The sequence below is a fragment of the Diadema antillarum genome, unplaced genomic scaffold (genome assembly GCF_040938485.1).
Source record: "Diadema antillarum isolate AM-2024a unplaced genomic scaffold, OU_Dant_1.0 scf00000099, whole genome shotgun sequence".
Lineage (NCBI taxonomy): Eukaryota > Metazoa > Echinodermata > Echinoidea > Diadematoida > Diadematidae > Diadema > Diadema antillarum.
This window is the reverse complement of record NW_027270988.1, coordinates 4,792,289-4,815,184: the sequence shown is the minus strand read 5'-3', so window position 1 is coordinate 4,815,184 and position 22,896 is coordinate 4,792,289. Positions and strand designations below refer to the sequence as shown.

The 22,896-nt window shown below is 39.8% G+C and overlaps 1 protein-coding gene across 1 annotated transcript in view; it reads left to right on the top strand.

Annotated features, from left to right (window-relative positions):
* The window catches only part of LOC139718809 (uncharacterized), a 38,122-nt gene that overhangs the window by 3,048 nt on the left and 12,178 nt on the right, over positions 1-22,896 (top strand). The window contains exons 2-3 of the mRNA XM_071630274.1: positions 14,070-14,141; positions 15,240-15,311. Of these exons, the coding sequence (XP_071486375.1) occupies positions 14,070-14,141; positions 15,240-15,311 (144 nt within the window). The remainder of the gene's footprint in view (positions 1-14,069; positions 14,142-15,239; positions 15,312-22,896) is intronic.

Here is a 22,896-nt window from a genome sequence, read left to right as displayed (position 1 = left end):
AGGCCTATATAAACCATTACCGGTATATGAATATATAGATATCTAAACACACACACACACAAAAAAAAAAATATATATATATACTGTATAAAGACAATACATACTATTTAGGAGTTGATTGATGTACAAACATTTTGATAAAAATCAGAAAGAATATAAAAGTTTGCCATGTTGAGGGAAGAACAGAAACTTTAATTTTCTCAGATGTGTTGTCAATTTGTCAATCTAGTGAATTTGGTAGACCTGTGATGATCAGTGTGATACTTACGTAGAACTGAACTAAGATAACTGACAAAAGAAATGTGTCTTGCTATGAGACTGTTTTTGCTTTCGGGGGGGGGGGGGGGGGGAGGGGGGGAGCTGGGTCTGGGAAAGGGAGTGGTAAAAAATAATATGATTTGAGAAGTTTCTCTTCTAATAGCTTGATATCATGACACCAAATAAACCTGTTATAAACTGCAACCCTCTGATGTAGGTTGAATACAAATTGCACATTTACCACTAATGTTTTGATATATTTTGCATTGTTTTGATATATTTTGCAAATGCACCCAAAACTAAGAGCAAAGTAAGACTGAAATGTGAAGTTCCTCTCACAAGTGTTTTGCAGTCATTCAAGAGAGTTTGAATGTCTTACATGACATCAAATGGGCACTGCAGAACAACCCTCATGATGAGACAGCTGTGTCATCTTTCTACTTCTCTCCTTCCTGGTGTGCTAGGAAATGTCTGTAATTTCTATCCATGATACGGCCCTGTATTTAACTATACATTTACATAACACATACCACGGTGACTTTAGTCTCTATGACTTTCAAGCTGTTATAAAAAGGAAAGAGCCATTCCTGTAAAGTCACAATTTTGTCTTGACTTTGCCAATGATTGTTAAAGAAAATCATCAAACTCAAAACATACACTTATGAAGAAATGGGAGATTGATTCCTGTATGTGGCAAAGCAAACAAATATAGTATAATGCAGTCTTCATAGTAGATTCTATACTTTAAACCATTAAATCACAGACACTACATTTCTGTGGTTTGATTCTATAAATAGAAAAGCATCTTTTGTTCATATTCTGTTAGTCTATTCTTATCATAAGTCTGTATTTCATTTTTACAGAAGTTTTCAAAAGCCTCTGTGTTAATGGTGAAAAATTTAATATTGTACTATGTAGTAGCACCCTCCCACCCCAAGAAAGAGAAAACAGGCTTACAAAGTAGCAAGGAGGTATGATTACTTATAGCGAGACACATTTTTCTTGCAAGTGTATTCTTTGAGTTCTCCGTGGGCATCAAAGGTCTAGAATGTGAGACTACACAAAAGTCACGCATGAGAGAACACTCCTCAGTGTCTTATTCTGTAGATAAAAACGTCCAGACAAATAAGATTAGAATAGCTAATTCATTGACCTGTATCAGAGTCTGAACATACCTGGAATTCCTTCTTAGGAGAAAGAATAGGACAAATAAGATGAATGAGATATGTTCTCAAGTCTTCCATGTGCTTAAAGGGAAACCTGACCTCATTTTGAATTTAATGAAATATTCCGTTCAAAGAAAAAGCGCACATAATTGATAAATTTTCATTAAAAGTGGACAAAAAATGAGAGATTTGAAATTCGAAGTTGTTCCTGCTGTTGTAGAAAACTAATATGAGTCACAATAACACAAATACATGGAGCAATGATATACCACAGCCATAGAAGCACAGCTTCCTATACTGTCTTTAAATGTTACTAAATTTTTTGTTTCTTGACAGGATTCAGAAGAACCACATGATGTGAATCAGATTAATCTTATGTTACATATCAGATGTAGCAATAGTTGCATTTGAAAGGCGAGGGTTTGACTATGATTATATGAATGAATCCTTGACAAAATATTCTTCATGATGCTCTTTATGTACAGACATACAAAAATTTTTGTATTTGTACAGTGTAGCATTATCAATTGCACAATGAATGAGGAGTCTTTCTTTTTCTTTCTACTTCTTTCTCTCCTGTTCTTTCTCACCATCCTCCATTATTGCTATCCCTATCTTCTTTTTTCTTTCTTATCTTTCTTAGCCTCACCTGTGTACATGATGTACATTACCTAGTATGCTTGTTGGTGTGTATGTGTGTGTGTGAAATAGTTTGTTGTATGCTGTTAAGTAAACTTGATGAGGCCCCAATATTAAGCTCGGCTTACAAGGGATCCTCCTGTATGGTATACTTTGATTTTTTTTCCTCTTATCATATATTATATCTGGTCTCTGTCACAATGATTTCTTTGATTTTTTGTACCCCGCAGAAACAATAAATGAAATGAAAATGAAATGAAATGATGTGAGTAGATTATAGGAAATTTGTCCAAATAAACAGAGGTCTGTGTAGGGATTTATTCCAATTGAATAGTCTACAGACGATATTCATTTTGACTTTTATCTTTCAGTTTCCATCAGTTGTGCTGCAGTTTGCCTGCATCAAAGGCACAACTGAAGAAATGAATTCTCATTATCCTGTTAAGATAGAATGATGAACTCATATGGGTCTGTAGCAAAATAACAAGTTTTTATTTGATTTATAAAATTCAAGGAGGCAAATTTGAATTTTTGGTGCATTTTGTCATGAATTTCACATTCATACCGAAGGTTTCTGATTTTCTACCTTTAAATTATCTTACAAGGACCTATGACAAACTATTGCAGTCACGTCTATTCTCATAGCCAAAGGAATACAGCTGTACAATATGATCTGTGCAGTTCTTGAGATCTTCAGTCACAGGCAGTCTAATGTCATTCCCAGTTGAAAACCCAAAAAATTTATTGAAGAAAATGCCAAAAGATGATAATGCTGGTTGTCATCTTCTGCAATTAATTTGTCAATCCTCGTTTTACTTTGGCTTATTTCATGAGCATGCTTTCTTCAAAGCAACTCCCAATCCAGCTCAAGATGGCAAAGAACTTGTATATAGAGGAAAAAGTGAGCTCTTAAAAGTGATTAGTATTACTTTTATCTTTTAATCATATCAAAAGAATACCAGACAGAATATCACTAATCAAAGCAGGAAAATAAAAAACACATGACAATGTGAAGTGGTGGAAACATGGTGAGATTTGAACTTGGACAACAACTTATGTCATATAAATACAAAGCATCTATGGCCCTGGCAGAGTCTCCAGTTTGCTAAGGGGTTCAAGCAGGAAAATCTCCTGTTTTGAGAGATACATGGGTTTGGAGTCTCTATACAACACATAGAAGTATTTTAAACATAATATTACAGTCACTTATATGAAGTGAGTCTGAGGTAATAGATAAAATGTTTGGAAGAAGAAAGACAAAACTTAAACACTGTATTTTTAATTGAAATGGTGTAAGTTCTGATTCATCCAGGTAACGATCAAGGTACAAAATTAAATCAGTTCATCTAGACTTACTGTTTAATTCCGAGAACGGTTTCACATCCGGTCCTGGATGCTTCATCAGCTCGTCTGTCATTCGGAGAATTCCTCGGCGACTGACTTTGGACAATAACGTCGGTAGTGCGTCTGCGCTGATTGGCAACGACGCCTTCTCGCCATCAAATCAGACGAGCTGATGAAGTGTCCAAGATCGGACGTGAAACCGTTCTCGGAATTAAACAGTAAGTCCAGATGAATTGATTTAATTTTGTACCTTTATATTTAATTGAGTTTTCCATCTTACATAATAATGTAATCTCTCATGGCAGTGTGTGTGTTTTCATGGGAATTTTTTTTAAAAGGACAAGTTCACCCTCATATACATGTGGATTGAGTGAATGCAGCAATGATAGTAGAACACATCAGTGAAAGTTTGGAGGAAATCGGACAATCCGTCCAAAAGTTATGAATTTTTAAAGTATCTGCACAGTCACTGCTGGATGAGAAGACTACTACAGTGTATGATGTCATATGCGTACAACGATATAAGGAAAATCAAAAGAGAATTTCACAAAATTTTACTTTTTGAAAAAAAGTGCACATTTCCTGGACTCATCACTGACGTATGTTAAGGGTAATATTATTCCTCCTTGCCTTTTAAAAGAGGGAAGTCGAGTGTTCTTTTATTATACGAGAAAAGTGAAAATATCTTGAATTTTCCTTATATTTTCTTTATATCGTTGTACACATGTGACATCACAAGCTGTAGTAGTCTGCACATCCAGCAGTGACTAAGCAGAAACTTCAAAAATTCATAACTTTTAACGGATTGTCCGATTTTCCTCAAACTCTTACTGATGGGTTCTATTAATATTGCTGCATTCACTCAATCCACATGCCTATGAAGGTGAACTTGTCCTTTAAGGATCCACAATTCTTTTGTCTTGCTTTAGAAACTGACAGACAACTTTCAACAAGTAGAGAAGTAAACAGGAAATGACTATAAAACAGTGTGTCCTTGACTGGTAATTAAACTTTTGATATTATTACCCCAAGGTAGAATATATCTTCTTCACGATTCTGTCATCATCAGAGCATAGCAGTCAGTGGTTGCACAGGCATCCATGCAGATCTGATTTTATATTACTACCTTGTATGAGAACTTTTTTTACATGTGTGTTTTAGTTAATGTGTCAGTTTAGACACATTTGCAAATTAGAATACACACCATTCTTAATATGGTGGTCAACTTGTAACAGCTTGGATTCTTTTTCAAGCAAAACTCCTTGACATTGTGGTATGGGGTATTCATGGAATAGCTTTGTTCAACCTATAATTTGCTAAACTAGAATAAACTGAATAACAGTGAAAATTGCAAGTACATGTACCTGTAACCCTTTTGTAGAATAAACTGTTCAAGGGACACACCACACACTTACTCTCTACATGTAGCATTTTCAATATGACCTGAATGTTTCAATGTCAATACATTGAAGGGCAATACGACATGTAAATTTCTGATGAAAATATGACCCTTTTCCAGACATTTCAAGATGAGGCGTGTATCAGTGGCTAATGTTGGTGAAGATAAAGAATTTGATTTTTTTTAAAAACTGGTTTGATATAAAGATATCTCATGAAATTTCCTTGTTTTCATACCAGATGAAGGCTGCTTGATGTGAGATTATTTTGTCAATTAAAACAAATCATGCACAGTGACTGCTGCCTTTAAAACTTAAAAAGGCATGTCATATGTACAAGTTGACTTTAATGAAAAGAGTAAAAACTGGAACCACAGTTAGAAAGAACTTTACCATGTTAAGCCGTTATTTACCATTTGCAGATGAAACAAAAAACCAGCTTTATTGCCTTGAAATAGTTCTAAAATGTGATGGTTAAAAATAGAAACAACCAATGTAAAATGATAATCAGTATAATCCAAATGTGAATAGTTGTAATGAAGTTTTTTTTTTCGAGACTAAACCATCTACAGTTATAGCTTATTTAGAAAATAGTGATATCTCCTTGAATTTTAGGCTATCTTGCAAAACGTTCATATGGTAGGGTGTTTTGTGATAAAACTGACCTACTCACATGCATCAAATGTGATAACTCAAACATTTTTTTTGAATCACTGCTCCCAGTGGTAAACAATATCTATAAGCACAAAGTCCCAGTATAGGCCTACATTGTCACTGTAGGCATTACAATGACTTCCACAATGTTGACATGGGTCATGTACAAAGTAAGTGAAAATTCAATCATGTGAGCTTTTGTAGGGTGATATCAAATGCACAGAACTGTGAAGTTTATCAAAATATGAGATAGAGAAATAATGTTAAAAGCTTGTAATTGTGTATATTTGCTACCATAAGTGAAAGGCAGATGAGCTGATGATATTACTGCCTCATAACTGCTGATCTACAGTATACCAAAATTTGATCGTAAAACTCAAAAACGAAGATTTAACAACCCCTCCCTAAAAGTCATCATTGTCATATCATTCTAACTCTTCAATCTCATAATGTAGTGGAGCGAAGTTATTCTAAACAAAGAGACTTACAAGAAAATAAATGAAGATTCATGTGTACATTGACATGATTACTTCATTTGAATAAGAATTACTGTTTTGTTAAAACAAACTTCATCATTCAGAGATTTCCTACCCTGTCACATCCTGACAATATTTTTACTTCTCTTTTGGTTTCATTTTGCCCTTTTTACAGTGGACTCCCATTATAACGAAGTCCTCGGAACCAGCAATTTTCTGTTGTCATATCGAAATTTCGCTAAACCAAACAAATAAACAATCAAAAACATAGAGTAGCTATTGTAGCTTAAATTTTCATGTTGTTGTAACTGCACGAATCCCATTATAACCTTGTTCATTATAATGGGAGTGCACTGTAATCATTTAAGGATAAAACTTTAACATTAAGTGCAATGTCCTTAAAGGACAAGTTGCAGGTGACATGAAGTTCAGTGCCTTCATGCCTCGCATGTTCAGAATAATGGCATGTGAATAGGTGATTGATTGTTGAGGGAAAAAAAATGCAAACTTTTCACCCCATGGGGATATGAATAAAACCTCTGATTGTGACTTGACTAGACTTTAATTCTATTGATTTTGTATTGTTCAGTTACTAGTGGATACAGTGAGAAAAAAAAAAACAGCCAGTCATCCTACCGTGACAATTGCTCAGATATTTCAATGGAAGAGTGAGTGACTGCATGGTCATTGTGCAGTCTATGCAGTTTGGTTGCTCTTTATTAGTATGCTTTGCTGCTAGGTTTTGCTTTTCTACTGGTGGGCTGTTGGGGAAGTATGTTGTTTAAAGATGTTCTCTGTTAACAGTGTATCATAACAAATCCTTGTATCTAAAAAAATTTAAATGTTCAGGAGAGCAAAAAAACAACAACAACAATTAAACAAACAAAAACAAAACAAAACAAAAACAACTCCCAAAACAAACAAACAAACAACAATAACAAACCATGGCCACCAAAGCACTATAGAATGAGATTGTCTTTCCTTTGACATACCATGGTGACTTGATTTTTGGGGTGAGATGGCCAGAATTTGGACAGTGCTAATCCCCCCCCCAAAAAAAAAAAAAAAAAAAAAAAAAATGATTCTCACCAAAATATGAGATACAAAGTTTTGTCCCCCAAGCAATGATATGATATAAAAGTAGGCCCTACTGCCTGCTTCTCATTGAAGCAAGAATGAACACTATTTGCAAAGTGTAATCTTTACAGCTGGCACATCATGCTACTTAGGCCATGGGGTGAAGCTGAAAAAGAGGCTTAGAAAATGGGTTTCGTTCCAGCAACACTGGCACTACTTTCTGAATGCGGAAATGTGATGTTTTGTACATCCTAAATATACTGTAAAAAGTTCTCCTCGAAATATCCTGCAGTTTTTGCGAAAATCCATATATTTTAAACTGCGACCAGCAGCCCAATACACATATCGTAATGGGGCTGCGGATTGTAGCATTTAGGATCATGACAGGGAAGTATCGCGGACAAATGTCAACCTTAAATCGAACAAAAATTCTTCAATTTGAAGACTTACAAGTAAGGTTGAAGTATTGACAACAGGGTTCGTGCAAGGTTTGGTTCTACATATAGTCATTTTCTGTTCGATTTGATGACTTAATATGACTAGGTCGAGAGGAATCTGGGAGAGCTACGCTGAATTGACGGTCAGCGCAGGCGCACACATCACTGCGCACAAATTTCGTATCCATTGACTGGATATTAGATGTCTGTCTGTGCATGCGCTGGCCGTCAATTCAGTGTAGCTCTCCCAGTTTCCTCTCGACCGAGTCACATTTAGTCATCAATTTGAACAGAAAGGAACTATTTGCAGAAGCAAACCTTGCACGAACTCTGTTATCAATACTTCAAATTTATTAATAAGTCTTCAAATTGAAGATTTTTTTCCGATTTTAAGTTGATATTTATCCGCGATAAAATATCAGTCATGATCCTGTATGCTACAGTTCACAGCCCCATGACGCTATGCGTATGGGGCTGCTGGCCGCAGTTATGCGTATGGGGCTGCTAGCCGCAGTTATGCGTATGGGGCTGCTAGCCGCAGTATAGTTCCCATAGTGTTTCTAAGCTGAAATGCATATACACATTTGTAAAGCACTGCTTTTAGCCATATACCAAGAAAAAAAAGTGAAGTTTTGGTTTAATAGTTGCATTATATCTCATGTTTCAGCTTTTCCTGATGCTGGCTATGCAAAGGAGGACAAGAGCAAAGTGGTTCAAGACCATATGAGAGAGAGCACTGACTGACCGTCAGAGGTCAAGGCAAATGCCTTATATTCTGTTCAAAGACATGTTATTAATCAAATGACTAATCATTCAAGGCAAAAAAAAGAGAAAAAAATCAGTGTGTTTGTTTGTGTGTGTGTCCGCGTGCATGTGGGAGAATCTTATTGTATACACACACACACACACACACACACCCTCACATACACACACACATACGCACACACATAGTTATGAAGATTCAATATACCCAAGTGAATTAAAATATTATTCTACATGCCTTGGCCATTTATCACATCAGCATCATAAAAAAGATTATCATAAACATGAACACACACAATGATATAATACATGTACTGATCAGTGCATTACACATACACAGGTGCATAAAAACGCTGACATATTATATACACTCACACGCACACATACAAACTCATTTACACACATGAGACAGTACTATTAAACAGATCATATTGTTTATCAGTAAACATGTTTTTCTTTTCTTCTTCTTCTTCTTCTCAAGAAGCTTTAATATACTTAGATCACATAGCAATCACGTTGTTCATGAAATATTATACATTACTTTAGCACTAGAAAATTTAATCTTCATAAAATTTCCTGAAGTTTTCATTGCTATCATTAGGTTACAACATGGTGGGACACTACCTCCTTTCATGTAAGATAGCTCAAAATGATAATCAGTCAAATTTTCGAGTTTTGATAAATTTCCTGAAACATTCCATGGTCCAAATATCCTTGAAAGGGTGTAAAAGTTTTGAAAAATGCCAATATATAAAATAAAGGCAAAATTATAGTTTACCCAATCATGAGTGAAAACTGTTGGATTCTGCATTGGAGGCAATGTGTACCTGAAAATCTTGGAGAGAATAAAACAGGTTTGGCATTAAAAATTATGATAACATTGCAATTAACATCCAATATCAGAGGATCTGTGCAAACCTGACTCAACTTACGCACAATTTTCATTTGGCTGGTGTGTATTAGTTTTAGCAAACTTATTTTGTACTCACACCTACATTGTACTGACCTTTCTACATGAACATTCTGTTTCAGTATTAATAATAGTTACATATTTTTTTCCCCAGAGTGGGAGAAACAAATTTTAATCGTAGTCATTCAGTTTTATGAAAAAAAAAACACACTTAGGAAAACATCTTTGTTCTTAGAATAATTCAACCCTAATCAAATCATAATAGTGGGCAGAAATGTTTGCTAAAGGGCGAACAATCACATACTGAGGCAAGGAGTCAAAACATGTTGCATAAACATTGACATTCAAAATACAGGAAGCAATCTGTATTACAAAGACATTTGATCATGCACAACTTTGGTAAGATGTCAATTCTTGAATATCAATCACATTGACCAAAGCATTGGTGCATATACAGTACATTCTGTTGTTTCTGAACTTTGAACTGAAGTTCTTTGTGTATGTGTGTGAATGTTTCAGTGGTGTATAGGCCTATATATTGCTCCATTTCATCAAGGACAACTTATAGTAACATGACAATGTTTTCATGCTTCAATATCAATCATATTAACCTATTTCCCTTGGCAAGTAATGAGCAGGTTGACTCTGTTGCAAATGATGTATTTCACAGGCAACACAGCAGAACCTGAAGAGCTTCCAGAAGAAAATCTTGATCTTGATGTGAGCGTCTTAGGGGAGGAAACAGATGCTCCTGCTGACGGACCAGGCTCCTCCTTCAGCTTTCGTTTCCTAGCGAGATTCAGGCGTTTGCTATCTATAAACCTCTTGTAGCACGTTTCATGGAATCCTATTTAATACAATGGAGAAATGAACAGCAATGATTACCCGTTGGATTTTGTTAGGGGAAAAAAAGGCTAAATGCTAGAGGGAGGGGTTGAACATTACACTCAATATATCATTAAATGTACGGTAGACTATTGACTGCCAATATTTGAATCTTGTAATTACCAATACAGAGGCCCTAGTACTATGCCAGGTAATCATTAACACCTCATGATCATTGTCATCATCAACTACTTCAACTTGTACTTGCAGTGCAATTACTGATTTTAAATTACATCTACAGCTTTCAGCACCTGATCACATGCAATATCAATTATCATAATTATGAATACAACTGCCTTATCATCATTAATACTAAAATCCTTGGCCTTTCACTATCACCACCACCCACTGCTTTATAGTTTGGCACAACATAATGGTAATCATATGTTTTAGGGAGTTTAATTGTTGCAATTATGTTATTGTCATTGTTGGTCTTTTAGATCTATTTATATCAAATATTAATAAGTTAATTTAATGAGATGCTAAATGTGTGTTTTGAGGGAGGATTCGCCAATTTCGGGGTGAGAGAAACAGGATGGATTTTTAATATTAATACTCCATGGCCATGATTATGAAAATATAAATTTACATGCAGTTTAGACCTTTTTCAATCCAATCCTGTGTGTCAAGACTTTTACAAAACAATATCACCGATCAGCTACATCAACCTAACCTGGGCTGTACATAGAACAACATGTAAAATTACATCTAACGTTAGGCGACATTATAACAGCGCTATGCCATGCCAAGGTGAAATTCAAGATAATTTATCTAAGTAACAGACACGCTAACGGCTAAGCTACTGCATTAGTGCCCATTATAACATACACAAGCAACGTTCATAACATAGCTATTAAACGTTGAACAATTGTACTTGTAGTCATCATGGTCATTAACATTATAAGTGAGACTGCACTGCAGTGTCGACTGCTACGATACGACTCGACTGTACGCACGTAAACTAACCTGTAAATTATCCTACTACGTAGGTTGCAGTAACATGCAGTCAGTCCCCCTGAGCAGCTGAATCACTTCGTTCTGGTCTGCGATTTCACGGTCTCCCCCACTCAATTTGATCCACTCTTTGGCACACAAAATAGGTTTCGTCTATCGGTAGGTTTGTCATAGCCGTGAAATTTTCAAACTTCATCGATGTTACATGCATAATAACGCATAATAAGTTTCGGCTGAGCAGACGACGTAGACGCGTCGACAGGCTCACAGGGGGCGGCCATTTTGACTCGTAAACAATAATTCTCGAGGGACGATTCGGATTGGATAACATACATCACATGATCGTTCGCGAATGAATATCGTACACGGCAAAGTGTACATATTCAGCTCCTCAGTGACAAAAAAGTTCACTGTTTCCCCCTAAATTACCAAAATACTGCAGGAGGGTTTGTGTCGAACTTTTTCCTGTAGCCTTTTTGGTTATTTGTTTACACGTAGCTGTGGAGAAATTTTAGTGCCGCAGTTGTCGGAACGAAACAAGCGAAAAAACCAGCTCACCCCATGGCCTAACTGGTGTACTTTACCGTTGTGTCAGAGCTCACCTGCTAAAGTAACCTCCCTCTGACCTGCAACCACCTTGAACCTTGAACCTTGAACCTTGATGAGTCCCTGAAGCAGCTCTCACCTACCTAAACTGGGACGTGATGTGCTGTGACAGTTTGTGATGGTGCAGTGGTAGTATATTTACAATAAGAATAGTGATGTGCACACTAAAAATTCTGTAAGATTTACAGCAACAAGGAGGCCACAGGAGGTTTCAGCCCTCTGATGGCGGGAAGGGCAGCCTCCTGGAAGACAGCTACTGTTGGGACAGTAACTGCCATGGTTGGCACTTGAACAGTTGAACTTTGACTTTTGGTCACAGTTCTGACTTCTGACTCTTCCAGTATTACATTATAGTGTAAGGCCTACATTATAAAACTTTTCCATTTATGTCAGCTAAGATGGTGAGTGCGTGTGTATGTGTACTAGCAGAGGATTTATGCTGTCATGTGGAATCTTGCATGTGATACATGACAACACACACACACACACACACACACACACACACACACACACACACACATACACACACTTCTACTTCTACAGGTACTCATGAAGGCTGAAGAGTTTCTCACCAAATAATACAATACAGCCCATTTCAAGCTTCCTCACAGCAATTTATGATCCTCTTAACATTATTAAAGAGCAAAGTACAAGTTTATCTTAGTATCTGAATAATAAAAAATGCTTTCGGACATGTCAAAATTTTAGAAATATTGGTTTCATCATCAAGGGATGTCTTCCTTCCATCACCCATTGGTATCATTGAATTCCCAGGAGTCATGTAATGCATGCTGTGGGCTAGGTCAGGAGCTTGCATTGATAGGATTAGAGCAATTAAACAAAACACAGAAACAAAAGAACAGACATTTTGTTTGATTAGTTTTTTGTTGTTGTTGATGGCACTATTAAATAGATAGTGTTTACAAACCATGCAGATTGCTGATAGCATACCAGGAAAGTCTACCCAAGGAGTTATCACCCATACCTCCTTGGTCCATCAAAACTTCTGTTAACCCATTGAGGATGAGCTGATTATGCTATAACACATTCCCATAGACACCTGCTTGAGTATACTCAGGACTAGCATTTAACGGGTTAAAGTTTTAGTTACATCCCTCAACAGATGCCTAATCAATAGGGAATAGAGCAATTTGTTCTTTCCTGCACTCTACTGTCTGTCATCAATGAAATATATATATATCAACTATAATCTGATTTACAAGCCTTGTTGCCTCCAGTCTCAGAGGAGATTAAATTTCTCTCAACCCAGTTTGTTGGTAGAACACATAATGGAATTGCGAGGAATATGAGGTTAGTAAGAAATTATCCCTTGTGCAAGAAAAGTCTGGGAATTTCCCTTTCTGTATTAAGTTGGAAATTATGTATCTACCTCTGGTGTAACGATTTGAGCAGGGAGGTGGACTCACTGGTTTAAGGAAGCTTACCATTGATGGATGATTGTGTCATCCTGGACATTGTCTTGGAATCTAGAGGTCATTGACCCCAAAATGGCTAATTTGGCATGAATTCAGCCTCTCAGACTGATGAAGTAGTGATTGGCATTATGAATGTTGTTCATCTGTGTACAAGCTTCTCTTTCTCTCTGTGTAACATACTGTACATCTAAATCACACAACCAGCAAAGACTCAGCCAATAGGAATTTTCAATAAAGATTTCATTCCATTAAATTTTTGGTGCTATCATTCATAATCTCTCCCCCCCCCCCCCCCCCCCCCCCCCCTCTATGTGGGAGTGGAGGGAATAACTCTTTGGAAGATCCTATTAAGTAATTGAGTACTGAGTACATTAACACAGACTTTGAATGCATATTAACACAATGTGCAAGTTGGTCCTAACAAATACCACTCTGTACATGTAGATTAAAGTCAGACAAAGACAATAGACAGTGCAACAGGTTTCATCAGAATTTGTACAGTTTCATGTTTTTATAAACAGGGATATCAGTGGAACTACATAATCAGTTTAGATGAGGGTATTAAGATACATTGTAATGATAATGCCTCACAACTGGCCTACACAAAAATATTGGAAAACTATCAGTTTTTTTTAAATATAAAAGTATAGTTTGTGTGTTTGCATCAAGGTTTTGTTGTATATTAATAACCTACTGACAATTTTCAGGTATGATAATGTTAATTGTACTTGCAACTTTATTGACCAAAAATACAATTGTAATGAATACATTTAAGAATTGTGTATAAACTAATGGGAAATTTGTGAGTTGATGACACTGTTACGTCATCTAATGAGCATTATGTGTTTGCCACCAATGTTTAAAACATGTGAAACTTTAAATTCCTTTTAAGTCGTCATTTTGAGTATGATGACACTTCTACTGTTCTGTTTGACTGGTTTAACTCTCCCTACTTCAACATGGTGTAGGATTACTCTTGCAGTTCTCTGAATACTAATACCATCAAATAATAGCATGTCATGTTTTTCTCAACCTCTGCCAACTCTTGTATTTTCTCTCTCTATACAGCGATCTCTCAGACAACAACTTGGTTTCCGTGCCAACAGAAGCCTTCAAACTGCTGGCCAACATCCAGTCCATGTGAGTGATGTCAAGATGAGGAAGGCACATGTGTAATGGTTCATTGATAAAAGTCTAATGGGGTGTTGCAAGAAAGTTGCAATCAATTGCAACTTGCAACAGATTGTCACTGGCCAATCAAAATCATTGTTGCATGCATGTCTTCTTAATAGGGCAGACCCTGAGCCAATCAGAATGGTTGTTTCAAAATTAGCAATTATTTGCAATTGATTGCAACTTTCTTGCAACACCCCATAAGTTATGGAAGGGGATATATGAATCATACCTATCAAGACAAAATGCAGGGTTTATATCTCTAGAGGTTTGTTGGTAGTTTGAGAAGTTCTTTGATTATAAGATATGTTAAAAAAAAAGGAAAACCCTCACAAATATCAAACATGATGCAATCTTCTCATTCTATACATATTCATATAGGTACAGTACAGGATGCTTATCACATTACTTGTCCATGACAGTGGAGCAATCTGTATAAAAGCCACATTATACAATTAGAACTGACATGGAAATATCTTTCTTATGAAGTATTATGGTCCTATATCCAGGGCTCGACACTAACGGTGGCCTGGGGCCACCAAAAACACACGTCGGGCCACCAAAATTTCAGAAATGAAGAATGTGGTGGCCTGATCGGGCCACCAAAAAAGATCGGATATTTGCCTTTGGGCCATCAAAAATAAAAGTTATTGTGGAGCGCTGCTATATCTCATCAGAGTAGAACTCTTTTATCAAATCTGTGACAAATTTCCTTTATACCATTGAAACTGATGTCATGTTTACAACTTATATTTCAAATCCTATGCTTAGTCATTTGTGCAAAAATGATCTGTTTGGTTTACATCCCAGGATGTGAATGTGAGGGGATGAATTGTTCATCTTGTATTTGGTATTTGGCAATAGATAAACCCTTTCATAATGATTTGCAGTCATTTATGCACTTTCTGTGTAGTGAAGGTCAAAGGTCATTGTGCCAAGTTGGGTGTCTGACAGCACACAGTGTGTGAGAATCTTGATGTGTTTGACACTGATTAGTGATGAATATCTTTATATGCTCATTTATCAGTGGGTATTGTACAATATTTGTTTTGATTTCTTCTCTAGAATTCTGGCCAGGAATCAGATAACCACAGTCTCACCTGGTGCATTTGATGTCTTGGCCAGTCTGACAACAGTGTGAGTAATATTAGGGAATTAATGGCAAAGAGAGCTACTGCCCCAGATTCTACTTGTACATGTATGCACTTGCGTGGAATAGTATTGCTATGTAATGATGCATTGATGATGGAACACTGAACTGTGACTGACTTCCCTCAGTATTAATGGGAACTTGATGAGAGGGTAAAGAGACCTGAATATTGTCCAGGATTTACCTACATTTATTAGTGACGTGCAATGAAAATATTTAAAGTAAACGATAGGATTAGGCCTATGTGACTTTTGAGTAGTATCTTTTTTATTCATAAATTTGATAATTTTTGATACTTAAAAAAAATCATTTTATAGACTGATGTACTTCAACTTGTTAGCGAAGCTTGACTCAATACCATGAATTTTTTAACAGTATAGGAATCAAATTCCAACCCTTCGTAGGATTCAGATTACAGACAAATACAATGTGCCTCCATGCGATATCATCACTTAATATCATTTTTCACTCTTGCATTACATACATATTACATTGACACAGTACTCCACTCCGTGGAGTGGTCCCCTGCAAGGCTCACTAAGCTCATAAAACTTTCAGTCAGAGCTGCATCCACACACTGTTCAGCCATGAGTGGCGGATCCAGAGGGGGGCACACCGGGCGCGCACCCCCTCTTTATTTTTGGTTAAAACAAAAGAAATAAAAAGAAAACAAATGGGGCCAGGGGGGTGCGTGTGCCCCCCATTTAATTTTGCAAAGGTGCCTCCCCTTTACGGAATTCCTGGATCCGCCCCTGGCCATGGAATGCAGAAAAGTGAACACTTTGGTTACAGGTTGTTGATCCTGAAGTTTGCTCATCCAAAAATGAAAAAAAAAATGACAAAAAAATTGTAATTGCTGAGGTTTGTTAGTAGGCTGTACACTCTGTCTTTATGTTTACAGATTAAAAAACCTTATTACGTTTTTCGATCAACAACATTCAGAATAATGAAGCTTTTTTCATTTTAGGAATTCCAAACCTTCAGAATAATTCCAGAAATGTTCTGCTTAATGAACCATTTTTCATTTTTGGATTAAAAACCTGTAGGTAAGTTTGGGAATAACGAACATCACCTAACAGTTTTGATGATATATATATATATATATATATATATATATATATATATATATAGTAATTTCTTATAAAGCGCTATGTCCAGTTACAAACTACTCAAAGCGCTTTCTGCTCTCTCTTAAGAAAATAGAAAAGGTACAAATAAATAGTACATTACAATACAGTGCAATACCATACAAAACAATACAATACAATGACAATGCCTAACAGAAGAAGAAAAAAACACACACAAAAAAGAACCCTAATCATATGATTGAGCAAAAAGGTATGCCTTGACATGTCGTTGAAAAGTAACTAGGCTGTGCATGTTACGAACATTATCCGGAAGTTTATTCCAAAGTGAAGGAGCCAAATGGAGGAAGGCGCGATCCCCGTAGGTTGTCCGAGTTTTGGGAACATGTAGCACCGTCGAAGACGAAGAACGTAGGCTGTAAGCTGACTGCTTTACTGTGACCAAGTCCTGAAGATACTTCGGAGTCATGCAATGTAATGCCTTGAAAACAAGGGTAAGAATCTTGTACTCAATCCTCTTCTTGACTGGAAGCCAGTGGTATTGTCTTAGTATTGGGGTGATGTGAACATTCTTCCTCACACGAGCTAGAACACGGGCGGCACTGTTCTGTACTCTTTGGAGGCGACAGATAGAAGAGTTAGGCAGACCAGCTAATACTGCATTACAATAGTCAATGCGTGACGATACTAGGGCGTGAATAACCTTGACTGCATCAGATTCAGACAAGAATCTGCGAATTCTTGCAATGTTCCTCAGATGGTAGTTGGCACTCTTACAGGCACTTGTGATGTGGTCATTCATATTCAATCTGTTGTCTAGGATCACTCCAAGGTCACAAACTGATTCCAAGAGCGACAGATTCTGGCCATTCAGGGAAATGTGCTCCATCTCAAACACAGAGTGTTGGTGTCGGGAACCAATCAGGATCACATCAGTTTTGTCATTATTTATTATATCAATATGAATTACACAACTCTGATACACTAATTATCTCACAAAAAAATAAATCCTGAATCCCCTTCTCAACCAAAATTATACTATCCCTTTAACAAGGTGGAACTTCCCCCACTGGCTGAGGGGTACCTTTCCTCCCAGCGGGGGTGCCCTCCAGTAGGTGCTCCCTCATCAAGTGAAATATGTTATGATGCCTACTGCCACTGTGAAATCCAATATTTTATTTAGTGCCTATTTTATATTCCATAACTGTCCTTGCCTCCTGTCAAGGTTATGGATTAAGAGGCACAGCCATTAACCTTTCAATAGGCTCTGAAATATGTGGCTGTTTTAATTAGTGAATGATATCAATAAAATACACGTTTGTGCATGCATGTGCGTGTGTCTGCACATACAAATCTTTTGTTAGATTATAGCCTTTGCAACCAGACCATTCCAGATACCTGCACAGCCTTGTCAATATTTGTATTCCATCTTTAGCATTCTTTTATCCAAAAAGGACCTTATTCTGCATTACATAATCTAGCATTGCTCACAGGGCCCATTCATGATGCTCTATTTGATGACATAAATGGTATCCCGGGGTACCAAAGAAAAATCAGCCATTTTGATGAATTATTTATTTTTTTAAAAAGGTTGTATCTTGGGTTGCCAAAAAAAGAGGAAATTATTTTTGAGCTGGAGCTAGCGTGCGCTAGCCATTAGCTGGCACTGCACCGCACTGAAGCACACCTAGGTTGTACGCATGCTCACATGCTGCCATGCATGCATATAGTATAACCATGAGACTCCAACTCTCCCGCTTTCGACGGGAGTCTCCCGCCGAAAGCCCATTTTTGCAGAATCTCCTGTTTTCCCGCTTGAGAGTTAATTTCTCCCGCTTGAAATGATTTTTTACTTAATTTCATCGTATGTTGAAAAATTAGCCTTAATTAGATAGCGCGAGAGAGCATGCTAGAACCCTAGACTGCAAGGGATTCGCGCTCGTGATGTGCGCTGCGCGCACTTCAAGTTGGAGTCTCCCGTTTGCTAGGGGTTTCAGGCGGGAGAATCTCCAGATCAGAAGGTGCTTGGGGTTGGAGCGATCTGTATAACATGCAGTGGCATGGGAATTCAATGACTATGTACATGCACACACAGTGCATGCATTTCTCTGTGGCTGTCCTCAAGTGGACGTGAGGTGGCGCTACACAACGTGGTACCCCGGGGTATTACGGTACCCCGGGGTAACACGTGATGCATCATTTGTTGTTGGAATTACCTCCACGTGCATGTAACCAATGTAATCACAGTTTACATGTTTGTTTGGTGATGTACCAGGGGTCGCACTTAACTTTTTTTTTAACTAGCCAGGCGGACTACTTAGAATAAATTTTGACACTGAAGCAATATTTTGGCTAGCCAGACGGACTAGTAACTTCAGAATTTTACAATTTTTAGCTAGTCCGACGTGATTTCGGGTGGCCAATGGCCAGCGGACCATCGCCAATTTCGATCCCTGTGTACTGTATATGTGACCCTGCACCACAAAACCAACTAAAAGTCGCTGGACATGGAATTTTCGTTAAGGGCAGATACTGAAAGAGCATGCCAGACTCTAAACTTTAAAATGTAACTCAATTCAAATGGACTTCCGTAGCCTCCATGTATCTAAATATTGGAAAGAAAGCACACACTCTGGAAAAGTGTGAACTGAGAAAAGAGGCTCTGAAGTACAGTGTCTATTCAAGCGCTTAATCTTTACTAAGCCGTACTACCTGTGCAATGAATGGGACAAAACAAGATGTAAACCACGGTAGCAACAACAATAAAGGGATTATCAGATTATGCCAAAACTGAGAATGTTCTATCAACACATTCTGTCCATGATTAATTTCAAGTCTCAAAGCAGTACCATCATTCTTTCGAAAGTTATTACAGTTGAAAGTGAAGAGTCTGTACAGGATTTTCAAGAAATGAAAATAAATAAGAACTCTGTCTCTTTGTTTCAGAGCTGCGTACCTTCAGGTGCTATAGCCAACAATGAACACGGTATCTGCAGGTTGAAAGAGAAGGGCAGATGCACTGATGAGTAATGTAATCCTCTATCTCCCCCCAAGTCTTTGGCGTGAAGAAAATGTCAAGAGTCCAAAACGTGACAAAGACTGATCCAGTAATACCGCGGTGTGGTAATAATAACGCTGGGAATACAAATGTAGGTCCATAAAGTTCCGTAGGCAAAAGAGTAAAATCCGTAATAACAACGCTGAACGTAGGAACGCAAAAACAAACCAAAGTTAGAACAATGTTCAGAATCCAAAACTGCTGGTAAGCACAACTATAACGCAGGAACACAACAACAATTTCAAGGGAACTGCATGGCTGAAATCACATGGAGTAATCCGCGTGCCAAGCAGGCTGTCTGGTGCGACGGGCAGAGCGTCGGGGTGCAGCAGGGGTGCCAGGCGAGGGGGAAGCGACGAATGCAGGAGCTGGAACCAGGTCAGGAGGTGTGGGAGGTGTCTCGCGTGGCGTCCCTGGGCAGTCAGCAGTAGGGGGGATGGCCGTATGGAGATGACGCCGTCTAGGAGAAGCATCACTGGTTGTCATCTGAAGTGGAGGATCACTGGGAACTGGTTCAGGGTTGCAGTGGGGAACATCAGCAGCGCCGGTTGGGTGTGGTGAGGGTGGTACGCATCTCGCAGGGTTGGAGAGGGGTATGGGTGCTGGCCGGTGAGGAGCAGAGATGTCGACCTCCATAGTCAGTGGGGGTGGGCGCTGTTGAACAGGGACATACTTCCGAAGAAATTTCCTGTTACGGAGGGTGACCCTCCCAGAACCGTCAACCCGAATGACGTATTGGTCATACTGTCGGACCTCAACTACAGTCCCGGTCCTGTCCCACTTAAGTGGATGTGGTCCTGTCTGATTCTGAATCCGGACATGGTCTCCAACAGCAAGGGGGAGGAGTCGTTTGGTATGCTCAGCCCAACGTTCCGCATCTCTCATGTGGCGGGTGCGAAGTGCCTCTTCCCGAGCTACCAGGGTTTCACGCCATGCCTGGTGCGGTAAGTATTTGCCAGGAGCAACAGGGATGAAGTCTTGGATGGCATGGCCAAAGACACACATAGCCGGAGACAACTTGGTGTCCCTATCGGGCGTGTTTCGGTACTGTAGCATGGCACGTTGGAAGGCGTCAGTGTCCAGGGCACCTGTAGGGCTGGTGTTGGACAGGATAAGGCGCTTCACAGATTTGACGGCTACCTCAGCCCGACAGTTGCTATGTGGATATGCGACAGAAGAAAGTCTGTGATGAACACCCCAGTCCTTGAGGAAGCAGCGCGTGGTAACTGCCGTGAATTCAGGTCCACCATCTGATGCTAATTCGTCTGGAATCCCAAAGGTGGCGAATGTCCGTCGCAGGCAAGAAATGAGTCCAGGTGCTCCCTGAGTGGATCGCTCAACGATTGGCCAATTGGAGTAGCGGTCTACAATGACCAAGTAGTTGCAGCCTTTGTAGTGAAAGTAGTCTGCGCAGACACATTGGAAGGGGTAGGCCGGAGACAGCAGAGGAGTTGGTGGTGCGCTCGGGTTGGAGGGTGCAATCCTGTTGCATTGGTGACACTGTGCACGGAGGGCCGCGATGGCTGGAGTGATCCCAGGCCAAAAGACGGAGGACTCCGCTCTGGCAGTCATGGAGGTGACACCTTGGTGTGCAGCATGCAGATGAGCCAGGACTTCCTCCCGGAGAGATGGTGGAATGACAATGCGATCCTTGTAGAGGATGATACCATCAACTGCAGAAAGTGCATCACGGAAAGGGAAGTATTCCCGGATAGTTGTGGGGAGCTCATGACGAAATTCCGGCATGCCAGCTTCGATAGCATTGAGGAGCGCCTGCATGTTGTCATCACTGGCTGTGGCAGTACGGACCCTGTCCCACGTGACTGATTTCAAGTGGAGTGATTCCAGGGCACATGTGACAGAGGAGAGCATGCAAACCTCGACAGAGTTGTCGTGGGGGGTCATGGTGCGGAGACCCGTCATGAGGGTTGCGGAATGCAGGAACGTGGCGGGGGTCAATGCGATCGTGGCAATGTCGTCAGGCAGGTGCAGTTTTTCAGGTTCACCAGTTGGGTGGCGAGAAAGACAGTCTGTGGCACGGTGCCTGACGCCGGGAATATGAACCATGCGGAACCTGTAGCGCAGGGTTTTCTCCTTCAAATTCCTCAGGCGGGGATTGGGGATGTCCTGAAGGGCACGGTCTGCGAAGATCTTGAGGAGGGGTTTATGATCAACCGCTATGATGAGGTCCTCACAGCCCAAGACAAAATATCTTGCCTTGTCCAGGGCGTCAGCGACAGCAAGGGCTTCGCCTTCCACTGGAGCATAGCGTGTCTCAGCGGCATGAGTGAACCTGCTGCCGACGAGGGTGATCTTCCAGCCCGAATTGCAGCAGAAGGGTTCAACGTCGTTGCAGCTGCAGTGTTTTTGCAGGAGCCAGAAGCCAATGCCATCCTTGGACCAGTCCGTGGCAAGACAGGTGGGTTTGCTTGGGTCAAAAATGCGCACACCTTCTTCAATCTCACTGGCAATAGCAGCTTTGGACTCGTCGAATGCTCTCTGGAGGGCTGCAGTCCACACGAAGGGTGTTTTAGGCTTCAACAGTTCACGGAATGGTAGCATCTTCTCAGCCATACTGAAGGCATAGGACACTTGATTGACGAGACCAAACCAGGAGCGCACGTCCGTGATGTCAGTAGGCGTAGGGAAGTCAAGGATTGCCTGTAAGTACTTCTGGCATGGGCGAACACTGTCTGGAGTAATCTCAAATCCAGCGAATTCCACGACATCTGCACCAAATGTGAACTTCTTGGGATTGAGGGTGATCCCATTGCGGCCGCAGATATCCAGCCATTCGACAGCCTGGAAGAAACTGTCCCGCAGCGTGTCAGCCCACAGGAGGACGTCGTCGACACATTTCGTCCTGTTGTGGATGCTGGAGACAATCTCATCATACCGCCTGGTGTATCCGTCTCCAGAGGCAATATACCCTTGAGGGGCTGTCTTGTAGCGGTACCTGCCCCACGGAGTAATGAAGGTGGTGAGGTGTCGGTCCTCAGGACATAAGGGGACACTGTGATAACCGTTCCATGCATCAAGTACGGTCTTTTTCTTGCCATGAGGAACGGATCGTGCCTGGATGAAGGGCGATGGTGTGTGATGTGTTTCACGGGTAGCGTGTGCGTTGAGAGCCTGGAGGTCAACTGTTCGACGTGGTTTACCATCCTTCTTAGCACACACCACCATCCTGTGGCACCAGGTAACGGGCTCTCCAATGGGGACGGGTTCCAGTACACCCAACTGTACATCGTGATCTAAGCCAGCCTTGACGGCATCCCGCCAATGGAGCGGGACTGGCACAGGCGTGTGATGGGCGACTGGCTCCGCATCTGGGTCCACCATCAATTTCATAGGGGGGCTGTCCATGAGCGGCAGGGGTTGATGCTCGCACGTGTTGAATGTGCTGGACTGGTAATAGTCAAGGAGATA